Source organism: Vidua macroura, chromosome 3 (assembly GCF_024509145.1).
Source record: "Vidua macroura isolate BioBank_ID:100142 chromosome 3, ASM2450914v1, whole genome shotgun sequence".
NCBI classification, from domain to species: domain Eukaryota; kingdom Metazoa; phylum Chordata; class Aves; order Passeriformes; family Viduidae; genus Vidua; species Vidua macroura.
Genome location: NC_071573.1, coordinates 555,871 through 577,099, shown reverse-complemented (window position 1 = coordinate 577,099; position 21,229 = coordinate 555,871). Strand labels below are relative to the sequence as shown.

At 45.8% G+C, this 21,229-nt stretch overlaps 1 protein-coding gene across 2 annotated transcripts; it reads left to right on the top strand.

The window, feature by feature from the left end:
* Positions 1–261: 261 nt before the first annotated feature.
* Positions 262–15,318, top strand: SNX5 (sorting nexin 5). 2 transcript variants are annotated; one of them, XM_053974284.1, is made up of 13 exons: positions 262–334; positions 7,275–7,379; positions 7,870–7,980; positions 8,481–8,602; positions 8,922–9,045; positions 9,677–9,772; positions 10,624–10,729; positions 10,809–10,884; positions 11,744–11,783; positions 11,893–11,979; positions 13,053–13,212; positions 13,942–14,027; positions 14,759–15,318. In XM_053974284.1, the coding sequence occupies exons 1-13, from the start codon at positions 302–304 to the stop codon at positions 14,804–14,806; spliced, it is 1,194 nt and encodes a 397-aa protein (XP_053830259.1). In that variant the 5' UTR covers positions 262–301; the 3' UTR covers positions 14,807–15,318. The 2 variants fall into 2 exon arrangements, with proteins under 2 accessions (XP_053830259.1, XP_053830260.1); XM_053974285.1 differs by lacking the exons at positions 13,053–13,212; positions 13,942–14,027; positions 14,759–15,318 and adding an exon at positions 12,061–12,215.
* The last annotated feature ends 5,911 nt before the right edge of the window (positions 15,319–21,229 follow it).

Here is a 21,229-nt window from a genome sequence, read left to right as displayed (position 1 = left end):
TTCCCCTCTGCTGGAGCGCCCCGAAAGGTGGCGAGAGGAACGCGTCTGCTCCATTTCGCGCTCTTTTGGTATTCTTTGAAAGGCTGTAAGGAAAACAACCCAAATCTTTAAATGCAAGCCGAAAAATAAAGCGTTGGGGTGCCATCATGGGTGGAAGCAAGCAGCGCCCTGCCCTCGCCAAAGATGGCGAGTGCCCCTCAGGGGGTGTGGCGGCGGCGGCTCCGCCCGGGTTATATGAGGAGGAGGTGGCGGGGAGGAGGAGAAAGGGAAAGGTGCAGGGTGGCCGTCCGCGCCCGGAGATATGGCTCTGCTCCGTGGGGACGCGCAGGACAAGGTGAGGGTGGCGGCCCGGCTCCGGCTGGGGCGGGCGGTGAGGGCACAGCAGGGCTGGCCCTGCGGCGTGAGAGGGAGCTCCCTGCTCCCTCTGCCCCCGGCAGCGCTGGGACGGTGACAGGGTTTTAGTTTTTGCTCCGCTTAGGACTTTTTAAAAGACTAAAAGTCGCCTTAGTCCTCGTGCCTTTGGCGCGCCGAGGTCCCCTGAGGGCAGGGGGTCAGAGCGCCCGGGGTGAGCGTGGGGAGCAGCCCCTGAGGGGAGAGGTGCCCGGGTGGCGGGATTGCAGCGGAGCGGCAAGGAGGAAGAGGTGGCAAGGGCAGGGCCGTGCAGCTGCCGTGAGCCGGGGCGGGCTGCGCTCTGTGCCGAGGCGGAGCAGGTGATGGCCCCGGCCCTGGAGCTGCGGGAGCTGGGCCTGGCAGGTGAGGGATGCAGGAGCCGGACCTGGCCCCGGGCGCTGCGGGCGAAGTGCTGCAGGGGGTTAAACTTGCTCTTCCCCGGCGGGCCAGCTGCCCTGCTGTGCCTGTGACCTGGCTGTGTGCTCTGCGTTAATTAGGCTGTCAGCTGTCACTTCACCTGCGGTGAAGGCGCTTTGCCTTGGTTGTCTCATCAGCAGCTCGCTTGGTTTTCCTTTCTCCGGAGAAGTGTTGAAGCTGTAAGTGCCAAGGAGCTTCATATCTCCCCTTTAAAGCAGCACAGGGGATTTCCTAATGTTGAGACTCTCAACTTCTCAGAGGAAATGCAAGTGAAATGCTGAAACAGGAACTTTGTGAATTAATGTTTATGTAGTGTAGACAGTGATTGGAATTCTCTGTTCTACTAGACGAGCTGCTTGGGTCAACCTACCCAAACTCCCTGGTTTAATAACTACCCTCAACACACCTTGAAAGGAAGGCAAAGCAGCCCTGTAAGAGTCAGCAAGTTGCCTATTTGCCTTTCATATTATCACATGTGCATATGGTTTTGCATTGTGACTAAGCTTCACTGGCAGGAAGATGACTTTGCTTTAAGCTGTTAGGTGTGCTGAAAGTCTCTTCAGTCTGTGGTTTCTCCAGCTTTTTGGAGCATGTATATTAACTAACTTGGAGGCTACAAATACACCAGTCTTTATTGACTTCTGGACAATTTCCTTTTCTGTGCTTCTTTTCCGTATGAATCTTGTTTTGAAACGATCCTGAATCAGTAAGACAGACAAGAGTTTGTAGAAAAAGCATTTTCTACTAGCTTGCTTTGAGCTGTGAGCTGGCCAGTGCTTTCTTTTCTGCTGCCTGTGAAACTCTTTGTATTAAAGTGTCTGCCCCTGGAGAGTACTGGAGGGGAAGGTCAAATATCAACTCTCTTGCAACATTCGGTAACTTTTGAGTGTTTATGTGCCCTTCTAACTCAGGAATATTGGGAGGAGGGGGAAATGTTCTAGTGGTGGGGGCTGGAATAGCTTTAAACTCTGATGCTCAATGGACAAAGATTAGCTTGTTTTAGGTTGTAGGGGTGTCTTGGGATTCCAGCAGCACGGGGGAGGATAAAAGTGCTCCTATCTTTACTGTTCCTGTTTAGGCAAAGAAACAGCAACATGGAACTGGTGTGTGACTAGTAGATAAAACTCATGCCTGTAAAGGAAACTTCATTAGGTATTAACTTAAATAGGAGCCACTGTTAAGTATAAACTAAAAACTGACCCTGAGGTGGCAAAGCAGGAGAGGATCAGGATATGTAGGAAGAGGAAAGGACGGTAGGATAAAGGTGATTTGATTGAAAGTGCAGCGGAAAATAAGGTGTAATGTGTCGTGGGGGAGGAAAAGGCACTTCAGAATTTGAAGTGAGTGGTGAGACTTCCAAGCTAAGCTTGAGTAAATACCTTGGTATTTCTTAATGTCAGTGGCTTCACGGTATTTGAAGGTTTCAGTCTGCAGTTGAAATGTTCTAGAACAAAATACTAGGAGCATGTATTGGAGCCCCTCTTTGTCAAACCAATCAGTGGAAGACAAAATGTTGTGTCACGACCTGGGACTTGCTGTTATCACTCACAAATAGTGACTCTGCTGGACAAATTCTGCTGCACATTCTGAAAGGAATGAGACCATACTGGATCTTGTGCTTAGCAAAAAACCTGCTTCTGCATGCTGCTGAGCCTGAAATCAAGTGGGGAGGTGAGCTGCTAGCAGGGTGCCAGCTCCTGGACAGGGATAATGAACTCTCAAGGACACGCAGCCTCCACGGAGCACTTTGGGGCAGTGGAAGGTGAAGCCAGCACGGTGAGGCTGCCCTGCTCCTGCCACTCCCTGCCACCAGCTCTGGCCTCACTGCAGGAGGTCGGCAAGGCATTCTCGGGGATGCTGACTGTGGGGCTTGCTGCTGTTGCACTATTTCCTTTTGAGCTGGGCCAGGAGGGCTCAGCCCCAGGCTGTGCTCTGCAGGCACACGGGGGGCTTGCCCTGCATGGCCAAAGCTGTGCTTGGCCCCTCCAGCAGAGGAAGCCCTGGCTTGGGTGGAGGTGTCCTGCGTGCTGCTGGTGGAACAGGGTGAGCCAGCAAGGCTTTTGCTCGGAATGTGGCATCCTTGAATGTTTGTAGAGTCCTTCCCTCTGTCAGGAGGCGTGTGACCTGCAGGTTCCTGCAGAGAGTGATGCAGAGATCCCTCTGGCAGGAGAGGGCCAGTTTATTGCTCAGCCCGAGGCAACAGGTGCTCTGGGCCTTCTGCTTCCTTGGCAAGCCCTGCACTTGCTGAGGAATGCCATTTCAGTGTGACTAGATTGAGCTGTTATTCCCTCTTTATCGGTGTTTTAAGCAAAATAATTAAACCTTTGCATCACTGGAGTTCTTCAGTTTGAAGTCACAAATTTGGGGAAGCATTTTCCATGGCATAAGTAAGCAGTGTTTCAGTTTTCATGGCTGTGTGTAACTAGAGCACTTCAGGACTGTTCAGCTCAGTGTCAGAGTGGTGACAGCAAACTGCCACAAAGGCTGCAAGATCCAAGCTTCACATGTGCTCCATAGTGCTCCATGCTTGCAGTGCACTTTCAGATGTCCTTTTAGTATCCTGATTAAAAGGAAACTTAAGCTGCTTGTGCTGAATATGACTAAAATGTAGTTCCAGCAGCTAATGCTACTGATATCTGCTGGCCAGATCATCTGGTGGCTAATTCCTGGGTTTCAAAACAAGGCCCTCTGGAACTGAGGGTTCTGTATAAACTGCCAGAAAACACCATGATCTTTTAGTGCTCTCTGGAGAGCACCTAAACAATTTTAATTAGAAAGCCTGCTCTCTAAAAAGTAAAGGATTTTAGGTAGTGGCAGATGTAATTACTTGTGAAGTCTTGTTTGTGGGCTATTGCTTGAATGACAGCAGGCAGGTGATCAGTAAGGGGAGAAGGTTTTTAAAAGGTAGCTGACAATAAGCAGAAAACTCTGACATGTGAGCCCTTGTGGAAGGGCTCCTTGCTCCTTCCAAGAGCCTGGCTATGTGGAAAACCCCTGGATTAATCTGTCTTTGAGAACAAATACATATTTCACTAGCAGTCAGAAGTTGTACACAGCTGCTTGCACTGGCAGATTCTTTTGTTAGAATGCAGAAGTGACACTGAAATCATCTGGAGCTGATGCTAAAACTGCAAAGGGTGGAACTGTAAAAGCAGCAGCTCAGGCCTCTCACCCGAATTGAGAGACTCCAGTGGCTGAGGGCATTTCCTCCCACTGGGTGTCTGCAAGCATCAAGATGTGTTTGCCTTTGGGTGAGGCCTGATCAGAAATGCAGTGTCTGTCAGGCAGAAGTCTGGGTAGCTGATGGTCATCACTGCCTTGTATTCCAACTTTCTTTTTTTTTCCCTAGCATCTCTAACAAATAGAAAAAAAAGCAAATGTTCTAAAATTCTACCTGGATTGGGCACAGTAATTAATGATCTCTGCTGTTTCCTGGGCTTCTAGATCAGGTGTTTATCATGGTGTCCTCATTAGTAGCATAATATCTATTTATAGTCTTTTGATTCTGAAACCTAGAAATGTTAACCAGTATGAAGTCTATGTTATTGTGAAGGGCTCTGCTTTGTTCTGATTTACCAGTTGGATGGGTGGGCAGTATCCGTACTGAACAGGGAGTAGTTTTGCTTGAATCCTCAAGAAACCCTAGGAATCCTGAAACAAGTCTCTGACAAATCCTGAGTTTAGAAGTGGGAGGTGTCAGAGAAGCTGTAACAGTTTCTGGAGTCATTGCAAACCAGAAGCTGCTTCTGGGGAAGAGAAATGAGAGCTGAGAGTACTGTGCTGGCTTTGGGTGAGTGTTTCAGTTTGCAGCCCAACTCAGCTGTTTCCATTCTGTGTGTCCTCTGTACCTATTTGGGCATCTGCTACAAATGAAGAATAATCCCTTCCCAGCTGCTGAGCTTGGATTTTATGCCTTGAGGGTAAGGAGTGACAGACTGGTTTCTGGTAACTGGATGGGGAACCTTCAGTTCTCTTGCTCCACTGCTTGGAGTCCAGGGAGGAAGCAGTGATGTCCTAGCAGAGAAATGCCTCTGGATATGAAGGAGCTGCCAGAGAGTGAAGGTGGAGGGGTGACCTGGGAAAGCCTTGGGTTGGATGCCTGCTGTGGTAAAAGGACAAGCCTGGGGCCTGGAGATGGATATTTAATTCCTTTGCTCTGCACAGCCTTCATGTGCCCATGAGGAAGCTGGTCCCCATTCCTGCTTGTAGGATGGGTGCAGGAGAGATGGTGGCATGAAAAGTCCTGCATGCAGAGCTGTTGGTGCTGCAGAGCAGGTGCTTGGGTGGGTGAGGGGCTGGTGTGAGACCTCTGCCCTGGGTGCTCCCTGAGTTAGTGCTTTACAGAGCTGTGCTGACAGGAGTGGGGCTTTCTGCTTCCCCCCATTCAGGGGACAAATGCTGCTCCAGCACTTTTTGTCAGGGAAACAAAGCACACTCTACTCCTGAAGTCAGACAGTGTGAATGTTCCCTTTGTAGTCTGAGCCATGATTCTGTAATCCTAAAGGTCTCTGGCCTGGAGTTAGGAGCCCACAGTGACCTTCATGGGACTAGAGCTGACCAGGGTCTTACAATCCTTGGTTTCATATAGCTCCAGGACCCCTTTGCAGTTTGTGCAGGGTGCCAGGAGACACATGCTTGTGACATGTTAACTGCTTTAATCTGACCAAGCAGGACCACCTAATGTTTGTGCTCATCTGTCTCCTGTGTAAGAAACTACTAGGCATGGAGGGGCCTAGACAGCATCTAATCACAGGTTACTTTCTCCACAAGAAAGCAAGCAAGCTCACAAATTCAGGACTGTCTGATCTGTGTAATCCTTTCCTTAGTTTAGCTGAGAGGAAATGGTTTCCTTTGGCTTATCATACTTTCCAGACTCAGCAGTTCATATTGTTAGCACTGCTGATCCTGTTTGGACAGCAAATAGAAGTAAGCAGGATGTAAAACACTGGGGTCTGCATCTTGCTGCTCTGGCCGGTGGTGTTATCTGGCTGGGAAATGGGAAACACCAACCAGCTTGCCTTTCATTTGGCAACAGGCAGTGAGCTGTGCTCCCAGTGAAACTAATGCCTGACTGGTGGCTTTCCACCTGTCCTTCCTGCAGTGCCTGGGGCGGGCAGCTTCTGCCCAAGTCCGTGTCAGTGACCTCTGAACCATGCAGCTCTGTTTGGCTTGTGCCTTCCTAGCAGGGACCAGAACTGACTGCCTGTATGGGAACATAATAGTCTGTCCTAAGTGGGACTGGAGGGAAGTGATTACAGTTGGAGTCCCTGAAGAGTTTGGAGTCCCACCATGTCCTGAGGGATGTGAACAGGGCCTGGGACTGCTAGGAACTGTGCTCCAGGGCATACTCTGTAAGTGTGCTCGCTGCCAAGGCAATGCCCAGGATGGGCTAAAAGTCTTCTGTCCTTCCCATCCTCTGGTAAGCTTAATGTGCTGCATGCAAGGTCATTCCATAGTTGTAAGGCTTCAAGAGTTTTATCTATTATTTATCTCCTTTTAATTCCAGCTAACAGTGAGGATACAGCAGATAGAAGAGTTCTTAGCGTGGTTGGAGGGTGCAGTGACTGGGGAATCCCTCACTTAATGCACGGCAGTCTGATCATAGGGGAGAGCAGTGGCAGGGGCAAATGCTCCCTGTCCTGGCAGCTGTGTCCTCTGCAGACAGCCAGAGAGACTTGTCACATAACAGATCTGGACTGCAGATGGCCAGCCTAGGGGGAGGGAGCTTCCAGAGCCTTTTGGAAGCAGAGCTTCACCTTATAACATGCAGCCTATCAACAGTTCTTAGGCAGCTTTACAGAGGCTTGAGGCAGCATTTAGCCATCTGTGATATGACAGGATTGCTCAGATCCTGGCACCATTTGTCTGTGGGCTTGGGTGCTGAAGCTTACACTGTAGAGGCAGGAGCAGGCTCCTGGCTGGTGTGGTCTGTGCTGCAGAGTGGTGAAATAGCAGTCCTGCTGCAGTTCTCTAGCTTGCTTTTCTGAGAAGGCCTTCAGAATTATCTCCAAAGGATAACTTCAGCATTCCTCCTGGCTCTGACGGTTGCTCTTCAGCAAACTTCCTGTGTTGTGACCTTGATCTCTGGTGGTTTCTCCCTTCTGCAGAAAACAGCAAGAATTTGTCAGGCTGCAGCAAGGGAGGGCCTCTTAGAAGATAGTCTTCATGTGTAAGCTGGAGGATCTTCTACTGAGAAAGCTATTCCGCTGCTCTTTAAAAGTTTGAGTAGGCTTGAAATGATGTTCTGGTTCATTCTGTTGGAATGAAAGAAGGAATAAGCCCCCAAAGGAAGATGCTTGCTCAGTTTATGGCTCTTTGAAGCACTGGGAAAGGAATTCTGGTCATAAGTCTGTACCTGAAGGCAGGTGTGTAGTGCAGTGTGGTTCTTGTTCATGGCTGATGATCAGTCAGCTTCACTAAACCTACTTGATGCTTGATTAAGGATTATTCTGTGAATTCTCTTGCAGCTGAGGTCTGTTTCTGTAGACCTGAACGTTGATCCTTCTCTCCAAATTGATATCCCCGATGCCCTAAGTGAAAAGGACAGAGTGAAGTTCACTGTGCACACTAAGGTAAGGTCATGGGCAAAAAGAGGCTTTGCAAGTAACAGATGTATTTGCAGTACACATACCTGCAAAGATGGGCTTGGCAATGAAGTAAATCTAATTAGATGGAGATTTTCCACTTAAAGGTGGCCTGAGGATGTGTATATATATGCAGAAACTTCAGATTTCCTAGGATCTGAACTCTCTAAACAGAGGCAAGTAGTTGATGGTTAGGTTGGCTTTGCTAAGGAATCCTAGCTAGACACCAGAAGGCTGGGGGGTAGGAAGGGAGCTACTGTGAAATGTCACAAAAGAAACTGCATTAATGCTGTTCTACACCAGTACTTTTTTTTTTCTAACAGTCTCCTTAGTGGTGCTGTTGAAGAAGTGCCAGCTCAGCTAAAAGGGAGTGGGCAAGGCTCTTAGTAAGCAGAATAGCTTCCTTTGGAAATGGGCAGAACTGTTTCTAAAAGCACTGATTTACAAAACAGTAGGGCTTCTATATATTCTCTTCCAGACTACACTGCCAGCTTTTCAAAGCCCTGAGTTTTCAGTTACAAGGCAGCACGAAGACTTTGTGTGGTTACATGATACACTCACTGAAACTGAAGAGTATGCAGGACTCATTGTAAGTACTTCCTAAAGAATGTGATTCTAAGTGAAAAACTGTAGCAATCTAAAGTGCCTACTAATAAGGACATGAAGTATATTTTACCAGTGTTACTGGTGTTCAGTGACTTGGGTGTTCCCTATGCTTCCTGTTTCCTTAATTCCTAAACAACTTGAGTGGTATGGCATTTGTGTTAACTTTCCATATAGCTTGGAGCAGCAAAAGGTGCTGTGAGAGTCCTTGACTATCTGGTGGTATTAATATCTGCCTGAAGATGGCACACTGAAATAATCTATTAATTGTGGGCTTTCCTTCCTATCATGATTCTTTAAGAGATGGCTGGCAATGGGGTGGATTACAGAAGCTGTTTCCCTCCTGGGGAGGGATAACACAAACCAGGGACCTAGAATTCCTGGATCATGCACTCTTTACCACACTTTCCTATGACCAGGCAAAAGAGAAGTAATCTTGGAAAACTTAATTTGCTAATATCCATGACTAACCAATTCCCTGCTTAGATACCTCCAGCACCTTCAAAGCCTGACTTTGATGGTCCCAGAGAGAAGATGCAGAAGCTGGGGGAAGGAGAAGTGTCCATGACAAAAGAAGAGTTTGCCAAAATGAAGCAAGAGCTGGAAGCGTAAGTAAAATGAATCTACTGCCAAAAGCTGTGTTTAGAGAAACCTCCTGGGAGAGCAACTCATTTGGTGATAACTGATCTTGAGTGTCTCTGTTTTGAAGGGTGTCTTGAAAATCATGGAGCTGGGGAGTGGCCCAGGTTTTCCAGCTTTCAAGCTGGAAAACTTCCTAGCTAAAGAGATTGAAAGTAGCTTCACTATCACAAGCTGGCTCTTTCAGAAGTCTGCAGTTGATATTTTCATGGGCTAAATTTAAAGCAATTCTTTGTGTACTGAAGAGGGTAAGTACAAAGAGGATCTCAGTCTGTTGTTTCCTTGCAGTGAATACCTCGCTGTCTTCAAGAAGACTGTTTCATCACATGAGATCTTCCTGCAGCGGATTGCTTCTCATCCTGTGCTCAGCAAAGATCGCAATTTCCATGTTTTCCTGGAGTATGACCAAGATGTGAGACATTTTTCCTTGTTTCCCTTTCCAAGCGAGGCAAACTGTTAGGAGTGCTGTTGTTTTTGCTGGGCACAGTCAGAATGTTCTGTGGATCTATGTGCAGCATCAGCAAGTAGATATTGCAAGTATTTCTGTGAGATGACTCAAGGATGAAAGCCTGACCTTTAGACCTTACTCTGTTATAAATCTCACCATGTTTCTAAATCCTTGTCAAGTTGGTTAGGAAGCCACCTTTGCATGTCTTTATCTTGGAAACATGTATGGTTCTGGTGTACCTGTGCTGTGTTGCATGGTCCTGAAGTGGAGGGATGGAGGTGTATTAAAGTCACTCCTGCATATGTTTTGTCACACCTAATTATGAGTGATAGATGCTGAGCCAAGATATGCAAGGAGAAACAGAGCTGTTTATTGGAATTGGAAAAATCTGTGGTGCTGAACAGTTGAACTACTTGTAGCCAAGCCACGTGTTACATGTTGCATTTTTATATGGGCATTATGGAGGGCTTGGAAATCAACCTGCTCTGACATATGCAAAGTGTAAAGCATGTTACTAACATTGCAAGTATCAAAACAGTCACTTTTACCCTTCCCCTGGTATAACTTTAAAGCTGCTTTGGCCTCTCTATTACAGTTGAGTGTTCGGAGGAAAAACACTAAAGAGATGTTTGGTGGCTTTTTAAAAAGTGTAGTAAAGAGTGCTGATGAGGTCCTCTTCTCTGGAGTCAAGGTAAGGTTGTTGCTTTGTCTCTTACCCTAATCTTGAGTGTTTCTTGCTTCCTGCCCCAGGGAAGTTACTCCTGTCTGCTTCAGGCTTGCTGTGCATGAGGCTCAGCTAGTGACATGAACTTGCCTTGTTACTGCTGTCCCAGTTGAGGGGAGTAGCCTGTATTAATTCTGATTTCTATGAAAATAAGACATTGTCGCTTTACACTGTTCAATTTCAGTGTATAATTAAAGTTTCTGGATGCAGAAAACCTACCTTAATACCTGATACTGGAAAGGAAGGAATTATACCTTCAGGAAATGTGCTTGTGGCCTTTGTCTACTTTGGAGCTCTGAACAGACATGATTTATGGGTTTCTGCTTATACTAAACAAGATCAAATACCAAAGACCCCTGTAACTGGTCTTTCTCCAGCTTTTGTGTTGTGTTGCCACGGCAGCACTTCCCAATAAGCTCGTTGTCCTATGAGCGGTGCCATGAAACATTACAATATGTATCATGCTTGGTGTGCATGAGAAACAAGCTTGTAAACTGCTTAGTACTCAGCTACAGTGTTGCAGCAGGCCTAGGAAATAAAATCCCACAGTTGGGAGTCCTGAGGGCTGTCCCATAACTTACTGGCTGCTTCAGAAAACCTGCATCAGTACTTGAGTGTCAACTTCATCTTCACTGCATAATGAGGAAGTAGTTTGCCAGTCAACCCTTGGCTCACATCTTGTCTTGAACAGTTTTTCCACAGGGATTGATGAGCCTCAAGCTCATGCCCAGGCTGTGGTTGTTTCTTTGGCCCTTCCTAAAATAGGGAAGAGCTTGTATTCTGCAGTTACTGACTTAACAGGTCATATTCTTTTTCAGGAAGTAGAAGATTTTTTTGAGCAAGAGAAGACTTTCCTTGTGAACTACTACAACAGAATCAAGGATGCATGTGCAAAAGCAGATAAGATGACAAGATCTCATAAAAGTGAATCTTTTCAAAGCCCTTTCGAGAGATCATGCAGTTTTGATAATTTCAGCCTGAAAACCTTGTCTTGTTCTTGCAGATGTTGCAGATGACTATATTTATACTTCAGCTTGTTTGAACAGCCTGGCATTAGAAGAGCCTACAGTTATCAAAAAGTAAGCAATTCCAACTGTTCATAAACATATCCTGAGTCTGGGAATACCAAATTTCTTCTGTAAAATCCAGAGGATTGAGTCATAGGTGGTTTGAGGTTCTTGAATTGTATGCAAGTGGCATTAAAACTTTCCTTCTTCTGGCACTCCTGCTGTGGCAGACCTAATGTTATCAATTGCACCTAACTCTGAACTAGTTGGCCACTTGCCAGTTGTGGCCTAGAGGTTGTGCTGCTCATCAAACTCCTTCTGAACAGAAATCTCCTTGATTACCTTCATGTCATAAACTGCTGGAGACCCCTGAAGAAAGGGTTTTTGTGTGTGTGTTCTAATGTGCTGTTAAATATACCTGCACTAGGTCAGCTTACACTAGGTCTGTACTATTTTCTGGACCTTTGCACTTCCAGAATAGTAGGGGATTTTTAAGCTGGGGGAACCCAGTTGCCTTTTTGAGGTGACTTCTTCCACCTTTTGACTTTGCTATCAATTTACCAAGACCTTGTTAAAACAGAGTGTATAGCTGGATAAACAAGTCAGCTCATCCCTCTTGCATAGCAGCAGGGAAATTCTCCACAAGACCTTTATGCTCTGGAGATCAGCATCGTTACATTAAATGGTGTTGAGCTGCTCAGCTGTACTACTCTGGTGAGCTGGAATCCAGCACATCGAACCTTTTCTCCAAGGTTCGATGCCGAAATGAGTGTTTGCCTAAATGAGTGTTTTTCAAGCCCTTGTTTGGATCTGTATACAGGAGTAAACTCCAGCCTTCAGCTTTCTGGTTTCCTGCCAATTGATCCTGGTATTTATCAGACTAAGAAGTATCTCAAACTTATTTATGCTTTTTTTTTCTTCCCTTCACTAGATACTTGTTGAAAGTTGCAGAACTCTTTGAGAAACTCAGGGTAAGAAGCTTTGCTGGTGGCAGGTGTGGGGGAGAAGAATTTCTGACTCTGGATCTTGCTGTTCTGTTACACACCAACTAACTGATTTTTTTTTTTTTCCCTTCTGTAGAAGGTAGAGAGTAGAGTTTCATCTGATGAAGACTTAAAGCTCTCTGAACTGTTGAGATACTACATGCTCAATATAGAAGCTGCTAAGGTGAGAACAGTTTTCTTTTTGAAGCTTAGTTTTGTTATGGGCAACATGACTCACTCATGGTATTCTTTGTGCTTTAAGAAGACAGGAAAGTGGACCCTTGTTTTGCCTAAGAAACCTGAGACTCTTAAACCACAGCAGAATATAGAAGCTGTATATTAGCTAGCTGGAGCCCAGCCACTTACAGAAGACCTTGGACCAATTTTTCTTTGGCTTGTAAAGTGGAAGAACTCTTTAAATTTCTGTAAGTTAGAGCAAACTGAATTTAAGTTTGCAGCAGTTTCTTTCCTGTTCCCTGCCTGAGTACTCAGGGACTTGTCAATAAAATCAGTGATGACTAATTAGTAGTTGTGATTGACTTCAGGATTTTTAGAGTACCTTAGCACAAATACGTGGTAACTTGTGAAGGCTCTTGGAGTCTGAGCTTCCAAGAGGGCTTTGGTAGACTGATGTGACTGCAAAAGCATTGCTGGCAACTCTTTTCTAATCAAAACTTGATTTGACAGGGAAGACTATGCTGCAAAAAGGTATCTAGGTACAACCTACTGGTCCTCTTCATCTGGTGTCTTACCTGTAATGTCAGGTACCTCAGAACATTCACTACAGCCTCCCTCCCTGGGGTGTACTGTTATTTAGACATCACAACTATACTCCTGCTGCATTAGGAAGGGATTGGCTCAGAGACCTGTACTGCTTCTCCTGTCTAGGTTAGTGCAGTGCTTCAGTCAAACTGTCAGATCTCCAACAAATTAAATGTCTGCTGGAAGTAGACTGAGAGTTCAGAAAGTGCTTTTTGCTCCTAGTGGAGACATCCACCTTACAGCAGGAGAAACTACTTTAAGGGAAGAAACAATGCCTATAGTAGCCCTTAGACTTCCTTCACTAGGGCATAACTGGCTGTCCTGAAAATGTAGTTCTGCACTGTGAAAGGCTGCCAAAAGCAGGCTGTAAAACTTGTTTGAAAAAGCAGAATCTGGTGCTGAAAGAAGTGTAACCTCCTGCTGCTAAGGTGGTTGTAACCTCAGTTTGGGAAGTAGTCCTGCTAAGGCTCTGGTGTGCTATTTCTGTCTATTCAGGATCTCCTGTACAGACGAACCAGGGCTCTTGTTGACTATGAGAACTCGAACAAAGCTCTAGACAAAGCCAGACTAAAGAGCAAGGACGTCAGGCTGGCTGAGGCACATCAACAGGATTGCTGTCAGAAGTTTGAAAAGATTTCAGAATCTGCTAAACAAGGTAAGACAGGCTTTGCTGAACTTATGCTTAAAGGAGAGCTTAATGCAGCCGAGGTCTCCATCTGACCTTCAGCTGCTGAAGGCTCCTGAACAAACAGTCTGGACATCCCAAGGACAGTAGAGATAGATGCTGTAAAACTAATGCAGCTAAACATTTTTTAAAGTAATTCTCTGTAGCAGAGCTGTGTCAGTACTACACCAACCTTATTTATAAGCCCCTGGTATTTGCTTTTTGGACTGAACTCCATGTGAATGTATCTACTAGAGGGTAACAAATTATCTCAGTCAGAACTGTGCAAACAGGCTCTTGCTCTGTCCCAGTACAGCTGAGTGCCTTCTACAGAGTTTCAAACACTGGTTCTCAGCAGAAGAGTACATGTGTGTATATATATTTATATATTTGGACAATATAAAGCAGAGGAAATATGCTTTCATGGTATACATGCTGCTCCTTTAGTGTATCTGGCTTTTAAATGATCCAGGTTCTCAACAGAGCCTGTGTGGCTTATTTTTGGTTTGTTCCAGCTGTCTTCCTACAAAGCTTTTCTGTCTTAAGCTGTCTGTGTATCATGTGATGACTGCATCTCTGTCTAAAAACAGCATGACTGACTCTAACCTTTTTTTGATCAAATACTCTAATCTGAACTGCACAACAGAACTCCTGAAACATAAGGGGCATTACTTGTCACACCTTGTATATCTCTTACCTTTGTTTTTTCCTTCTCTACAGAACTGATGAGCTTCAAACAGAAAAGAATAGCAGCATTTCGTAAAAACTTAATTGAAATGGCAGAACTGGAAATAAAACATGCAAAGGTGTGTTCTCTTTGGAATTTAACAGGCATGGGTTGAGAGAAATGAGTAGTGTGTAACTGGGAGGATTTGCTGGGTCATCTGACTTCCCATCAGGCAGCCTCATCTGTGAGGTTTGACCCCTACTGCTAGAGGCAGCTGCTGCTTCCAGTGCTCCCGAGTGCTGGGACAGGAGCACATCCTGCAGCTTGTGATCAGGCTGTCAATCCTTGTCACTTGGCTTGTCAGTGGAGGGGATGTTGGCTTTATAGCAGCCTCTGCCAAGCTTTGCTAGGCAGGCTTGAAGGGTCTGTTAACTTAGTGTAGAGAACAAAGCAGTAGCTGTGCATCCTCAGCTTCCTTTGAAGAAGGAAATTCTAATGGCCCGCTCCCTGAGAGTACTGGACTTTACCACAGGCAGCTACTTCAGTGCTGAACTGGAATGTGACACAAAGCCTTGACAGCACTGCTCAGTTTGGCCCACTTTAAAAGTTTCCTGTTGGCTCTTGCCCCTCTCCTTACCACAAACTGATTTATGGTTGCAGGCCTGCAGGAAGAGGCAGATTGCAGAATGTGTGATCTGGTTTTGATTCTTTACTGCTTGAATGCTTGTCTTTGCAGTAGGAGATCTTTAGCATTGGTACAGGCTACAAAATCCTGTGACCGACCCACTGTTTGGGAAGCTACTTCATTGTGAAAGGCAGGATTTGAATTATCAGTCATCCTCATCTGAAACTAATTCTCTTCCTTTGCAGAACAATGTGTCTCTCCTGCAGAGCTGTATTGACTTGTTCAAGAACTGAGGATTCTCACTCTGAAAATGTGACAAAAGCATCAATTGCACTCAATAGCCAGGGGCAACTTATTGGCTTGATTTCATTAGCTTAAAATAATATTGTCACTGAGATTGTTTCACTAATGCTTAGGTATGTTGATAGTGATACATTGACTTTATTGGTATAAATGGGAGCTGAATTGTGTATGAATTGTCTGGATGTAGCTAACATCCTGTTGGCTGATAACTCAAAATGAGTCAAATGTAAGAAATTAATTTGCTGTTGACTGACTTTATCTAGCAGGAAAAGTTTACTGAGAACTCCTTTTTTGCAGGATCATAATCTGTCTCTTCATGGCCCTGATATATTTAAAACTTGCCAAGTGAGAGTGACTTAAGGGTAATAATTTTATAAAGTGAATCTCTTAGCATTCCACTTCCCAGACAGATTTCTACTATAATATATTTTGAATTTCTATAACTACATTCACTATTTGTACACTTGGGCAACACAGCAAATAAAGATGTCTGACACAACAAGCTGTTGTATGGCAAGAATTTGTGTGGGACGTAAAGTGACAAAGAGGCTTCAGACACAGAACTATCACGAATTACTCATCACCTGGAGCTCTTCAGATCACTGGAGAGAAATATTTGACTCGAGAGGATTGTTCTTGGAATGGGTGTTGAAATGAAATGTGTGGACTTCAAGTCACATTGCTGTTTGAGTGGCTGGCTGCAACTTTTACTTCCCCTGTGCTGCCGTACAGCATTGTAAAGTAATTTTATACCTCCTACTAGCAGCAAGAGGCTGTTTAAACCTTCAGGGCTTCTGGAAGCATAGGCTTCAAGGTATAAACCTCTTGAAACAGCTGGGCTCACATTGCCATAGCTGAGGTGGCCCAGCCCATAAACCCCAGGGCCATTGCTGGACAGTTTACTATCAGTTGGCATCCATGGATAGAGGCCAGTGAGTCAGACCCTCCCAAAGGCAGCTTTTGGGTGAGATGAGTGTCTCAGCCTTGCTTAATTTCATGTGACTAAACTTCTCATCCTGTTCAAAGTGGGCTCTGTGGCTGTGCTCTGGGCAGACTGCCTGAAGCAGCTTCAACCAGAGGAGCTCTGAGAATGGGCAGCTCTGTGGCTGTTTCTAAGGGTTTACTTTCCTGTGACCTACTGCTTTTTCTTCTTGATGCTCCATGAGAACTGAGCAGCTTGTGCCAGCCACACCATCCTGCAGCAGAGTAGCTGAAGAATGTGTGAACTGCTTTTTCCTTTGTTTGGCAGGAATAGTTTCAACCTGGGGCTGTTTGCCATAAGCACATTGTGCATATGTGGCCTCTATATAGCTGATAGGTGACAGTGATGCTTCCTATGACAGATGTCAAATAAGCTCCCTGCACTTGTCCTGGGGCCATCAGTGGTCCCAAACTGGATGGTTCATGCTGCAAAGCTTTGGTTTTTCCTAAAAAAGCATACTGTTTATCCTAAACTAGTTCAACCTGGCTCAAAGGCTCTTCTCATTTTCTCCAGAGAAAGGGAGCAGTTGTTTTTGCCATGGCAAGCAACACTTTATGTCCCAACCCCAGAAGTGGTCCATACTATGGTGGGTTTCATGCACTGCCAGTAGAAGTGTTGGAAGCTAAGTGAGAGACCCTTTTTCTGTTTCAAATACCCTTTTGGAGCTTTTCCACAAGATGTTTGTTCTTGTGTGGTTGGCACTCTAAGTTCTTGACATACCTTAATCCAAGTCAAGATATTAATGTGAACAGATTAAAAGTATGTTAAGCACTACAAATGGCTGTAATTATGGCTTTATACTGATGTTGCAGTTAATTTACAGTAACTGCAAGAAAGCTGTAAAGACGTCTCTGCTAATGCCACTGATGCTGTGGAGGAAGCTGCTGCCTGTCAGCTGCTGCCAGCAGAGTGCATTGCAGTCAGCTTCAGCGTGGTGACTTGGAAAATGAGCCCCAGCACAGCTCACACCTCGGGAGGCCAGTGGGCGGCAGGCTGCAACAGCCACTGCTTACCTGCTCCCGCCTTTCCCCTCAGGCTGAGTTGAGGTGAAGTCCTGAAAAGGCTGCTGCATCCCCCAGGTTCTTACCTGTCCAGGTAGCTGGACAGATGTTGATACATAAGAGAAATTAGCTGTGTATGAAGGCAGCCTGCTCATAAGGAAGGATAGAAATAGTCCTTTAAGGCATATAATATCACTGGACTTGCCTTTTCTTATAGCAGGGCTTTGAATAAAGCCTTAGTAGAATGAAGATCAGCTTGGGCAAATCAGTGTGATAAGGCAGGTTATCATCAGTATGAAAATAAGTTTTTAGAAATACTGCTGAGACTTAATTTAAAAGTCTGGTTGGGGTGGATGAGAGCAGAGTTTCATAGATGTCCCAAACAAAGATTGACTAATGTATATTTACTGATCCCATCTGTAAAGCAGGTTAACTTTAACTTTACAAGCTTGTTCCTCTAGTTTATGAGTTAAAAATTGGCTTTTGAGAGCAGGCACAGGCCTTATCACTGTGATGTTAACTGCTGGGAAAAGCCACATGCTGCAGATGTCAGTTCTTCACCCCCTATTTGAACAAGGGCAGAGAAAAATCTACTATTTGGTCAAACACCAAGATGTGTTAAGCATTCAGCTGTAGAAAAACTGCAGATGGGAACCAAGCTGGTCCTGTAAGAGAGGCTCAAAAACGTGTCCTCTTGCACAAGGCTGTGATTCCAGGTGCTGCAATAAAATGGGTTTGTAGGCAGAGAAAAGGCGTGATTAAGGATCAAATGTACTTCAGGAAGGAAGTGGTTTGCCCTGACATATCCAAGTAGTCATGATTCTAGGAAGACACATCACTGAGGCTGGTTAAGAAAATAGAGAACATTTTGTGTGCTTTTGTGATACATAAAGCCTGGAAGAGCCATGGGCATGTACTCTTTGTGCTCTTTATCCCAATTCATTCTGCTTTTCTCCATTCCACCCTCTTTCTTCTGGATTGCACACTCTGTAGAGGAGCTCTGATCTGAGGCCCTTGTGCTGCGCTTCTGATAGCAAATGTTAATTTCTCAAAACATGGACTTGGGAAGGTTTTCTCAGCAGGTATTAAGTTTCTGACTTGGCGTCTCTTTCAACAGACTGGGAGAAGCTGCTTGTTTGTGCTGTGAAGCAGAGAGCTCTGCAGAGTTCCTGTTCTTAGATGGAGTTTTCAGTTCTTCCCTGCTCTCCCAGCACTTGCTGCCATGGTTGAGAGCACAGTTAAGAGCGACTTCAGTTCGTCCTCCTGAGCACCTGCGTCACTGCTTGGTGACACTGGAATGTCTGAAATGGGTTTGAAGTCGGTCCATTGGCGGATCACTGCTCACCAGTGAACGAGTGCAGCCACAGGTGATCCACGTAATCCCTCACTTTGTTGGCTGGCTGCAGCTTTGGATCTGCAGCTCACTGTTTACCAAGTTGTGTTTCATCTGCTATCAAAATGCTGCCTGGTGGCTGAGCTCTGGTGTGGGCTCAGCTTTGCTTTTTGTTTACTTTTAATATTACAAAGCCAATGAGAAGGCCCAGCTGAGATCAGAGTCCAGCTCAGCTGGGCTGTCATGCTTGCATGCTAAAAATAATCCCTGCTAGGAGTGCTTCATGACTTAAACAGAGCAGCAGGAACGGTGCCTGTTTTACAGGACAGGGAATTCAGGTGGTGTGCAGAAAAGGTTCCATGGGGAGTTTTTGTCAGATCCAGGAAATTAACTTGAATCTGAAATTCCATTCCAGGGCTCCTGCTGTCTTGATCAGCTGCTCTTGGAAGCAGTCAAATGAGTGCTGGTGGCTTTGAGTTTGGCTGTCCCTTGGCTGTGGTTTGCTGCTCTTCTGTGCAGATGTGGCAGCTGCCAACGTCACTGTTTTACCTCCACTCCAGTGCAGTGAAGCATTTCAGTCAGTTTAAGTGACTTTTAGTGCTCTCTTCTGTGGGTCTGTTTTACTTGGCAGTAGAATTGCAAGGTCACTTTCTGCAAGAGAGGCTGCTGGGGTCCAGGGCAGGTAGAAATGTGTTGTGAGAGCTCCTGTGCTTCATGTCAGCACTCAAAGCTAGAGAGCAGTGGACTTTGTGCATTTACTGCTTGTAGCACCTTAACCTCTCTTAGGCAAGACTGCAGAAGTCTTCCCTATCAGTTCAGATATTCTCATTCCCTTTCTGTTCCTTGTGTTTAATGTTGTTTTGCTGTTACTAAAAAACTTTCCTGTTTCATTTGAGGAAAAGGCTCATGAGAGTCTGACTCACTGACATAAAACAGGAGTGAAAAAGAACTTTAAGGTTCCTGTTTAATGCTAGTCTACTGCCTACTTTGAAAAATATGTCCTGCTTTATTATGTCTGGTTTAGTTAGAATCAAGTTTGTTCTGCTCCCTTGCCAAGGGATTTTAAAAGAAAAAAGTAGAAAGAAGAGAGCTCAACTCTGAAACAGCAGAGGGAGTTTAGATTGCACCTGTGACTCAGCCCAAAAGTGTACCTCGGGTTTAGTACAACTTAGTCAGGAGCTTCTGGCTCTTTCTTGAACTGCTCCTCCTTGAAGGCCTTGCTAAACAAAACCTCTTTAAGTGTAAGGGGTTAATGAGAGATGTTCTAGTACAGTAGAACTTGAGACAGCAATGGATGTAGTTTCATCATGAACTCACTGTCACTGAAAGGAGATGGCCTCACTTCCCCTCCTATTTTGTTCTTATTGCATGCCTTGGGCTGGTCCTGATGTTCGTGTGGCCTCAGGCCAAGCTGATGTAACTCGCTAAAATGGTGTGAGATGGGCCAAAACAAAACAAAGGCTTTTTGCCAAGTCACTGCACTGAATCTGTGTCCCTGGAGCCGAGAAGCACACAGACCTAAGCAAGGGCAGCTCAGAGGGGGTGGAGAAGGACACCTTGCTGGGGCGGCTTAGTTTGGCTCAGCTGTTTTTTGGAACTGTTGGACCAGCACTGGTCCACTGAGTGCTTCCCTTCAAGGAAAGATTACTTCTAAGCCTGTAACAGGAAGACTTGGGCCATCAAAGTCCAGGGCTGTCTTCATGACAGGGACTGTCTTCAAACTGGGAACTGTGCCTTGCTGGAAAATGCAAAAACCTTGTCATTTGGAAGCTGCACAGACAGCTCTTGCTGGGAGGTGCTGGTGGTTGGTGCCTTCTTCAGAGAGACCTGTGTCACCAGTGCTTGAGAAACTCCCTCTGCATGGGCAATGCAGCACTGGAGTTTTACCCCAATTGGCAACACTCTTAAGGAGGGCAGAAGAATGGACTGGAACCACGTGTGTGGAAAACATCAGCGAGTTAAAGCCAGGAGCTAAGAGGCAGTGCCACTTTAAAAATTTTCATTCTGCTCTGGAGATTATTGGCACAGTCTCCTTCAGTAAATGCAAAGTGGTTGCCATGGAGGACAGGAAATCCCTCGTCTGCACGGAGAAAGAAAACATTGGAAACTGTCCTACTGTAAAGCACAGCTGCCTCTGTGCTGGGAAGAGGGGTGCTTGCTTCTACGGAGTGTTTTCCAAAGGTCTCTGGCTCTGTCTGCAAATTTTTGCACGTATTTGCTCTGTTTCTTAGTGGGCTGCTTGTGCGCAGCTGGTTAGGGCTAGTTTTAAGTGCCCTGATTAATGTGAGAAGCAGGAGGGATTTTCACTTGGAAGTAAGATACTTAGCAAACTTTCAGTGTATGTCTCTCCATTTAACTCTGCAGCTCTTCTCATTCCTGTTTCCCTCTACATTTCCTCTCTGCCTTTTCTTGCCTTGGACCTCTTGGAGCTGCAGGCCTCTGTGCTGTGCTGGCTCTGTGTTCTCTACCTGGAATCTTTAACATATCCTGGCTGCTGCTGCTGGAGGTGGGAACACCAGTTTGGGCCACGTGTGCAGATCGAGCAGCTGGCCATCTGCTCCTGCAAATACCCAGATGTTTAGAGCTGCCCTGTCCTTATGAGATGGGTAAGAGGTGAGACTCCAGGCAGATCTTTGTGGGAGGATGGATTGTGGGAGAACAGAGACAGTGCTGAAGGCATCTCACCCCTGAGGAGTTGCAGCTGTACCAAAGAGTAGGAACAGCCTTGCCTTTAATAGGCCACAGCTGTGTCCAATAAGGATGGTCCAATAAAATTGGTGTTATAAAATTGTGAGTGGGTTAGCTGTGAGAGGAGAGTCAGTTGGCTGTGCTGCTGTGAGGAGTGAGGGTCAGTGTGTGCTGCTGGGGACAGAAAGGGTCAGGTGGTTGTGAGAGGGACAGGTAGGAGTCAGCCAGCCACGCAGAAGAAAGAGAAGGAGTCAGTGAGGAGCTGCCCATGAGAACTCCCAGAGAGAAGGTAGGAAAGTTTTGCAGTAAGATAACAAACTGGAGATGACAGTCAGTTCTCATCCACCGTCGATTGGTGCCAAGCACCGACAATTGGCGCCCCTACGGGGATGGATCCCGACAGATCTTT

What these genes read in the sequence shown, in the direction of transcription:
- SNX5 (XM_053974284.1), top strand. Translation starts at nt 302, where the DNA reads ATGGCTCTGCTCCGTGGGGACGCGCAGGACAAG. An exon ending in GATGACAAGATCTCATAAAA is followed by an intron (nt 10,730 to 10,808) that starts GTGAATCTTTTC and finishes TTGTTCTTGCAG; the next exon opens with ATGTTGCAGATGACTATATT. An exon ending in AACTCTTTGAGAAACTCAGG is followed by an intron (nt 11,784 to 11,892) that starts GTAAGAAGCTTT and finishes TCCCTTCTGTAG; the next exon opens with AAGGTAGAGAGTAGAGTTTC.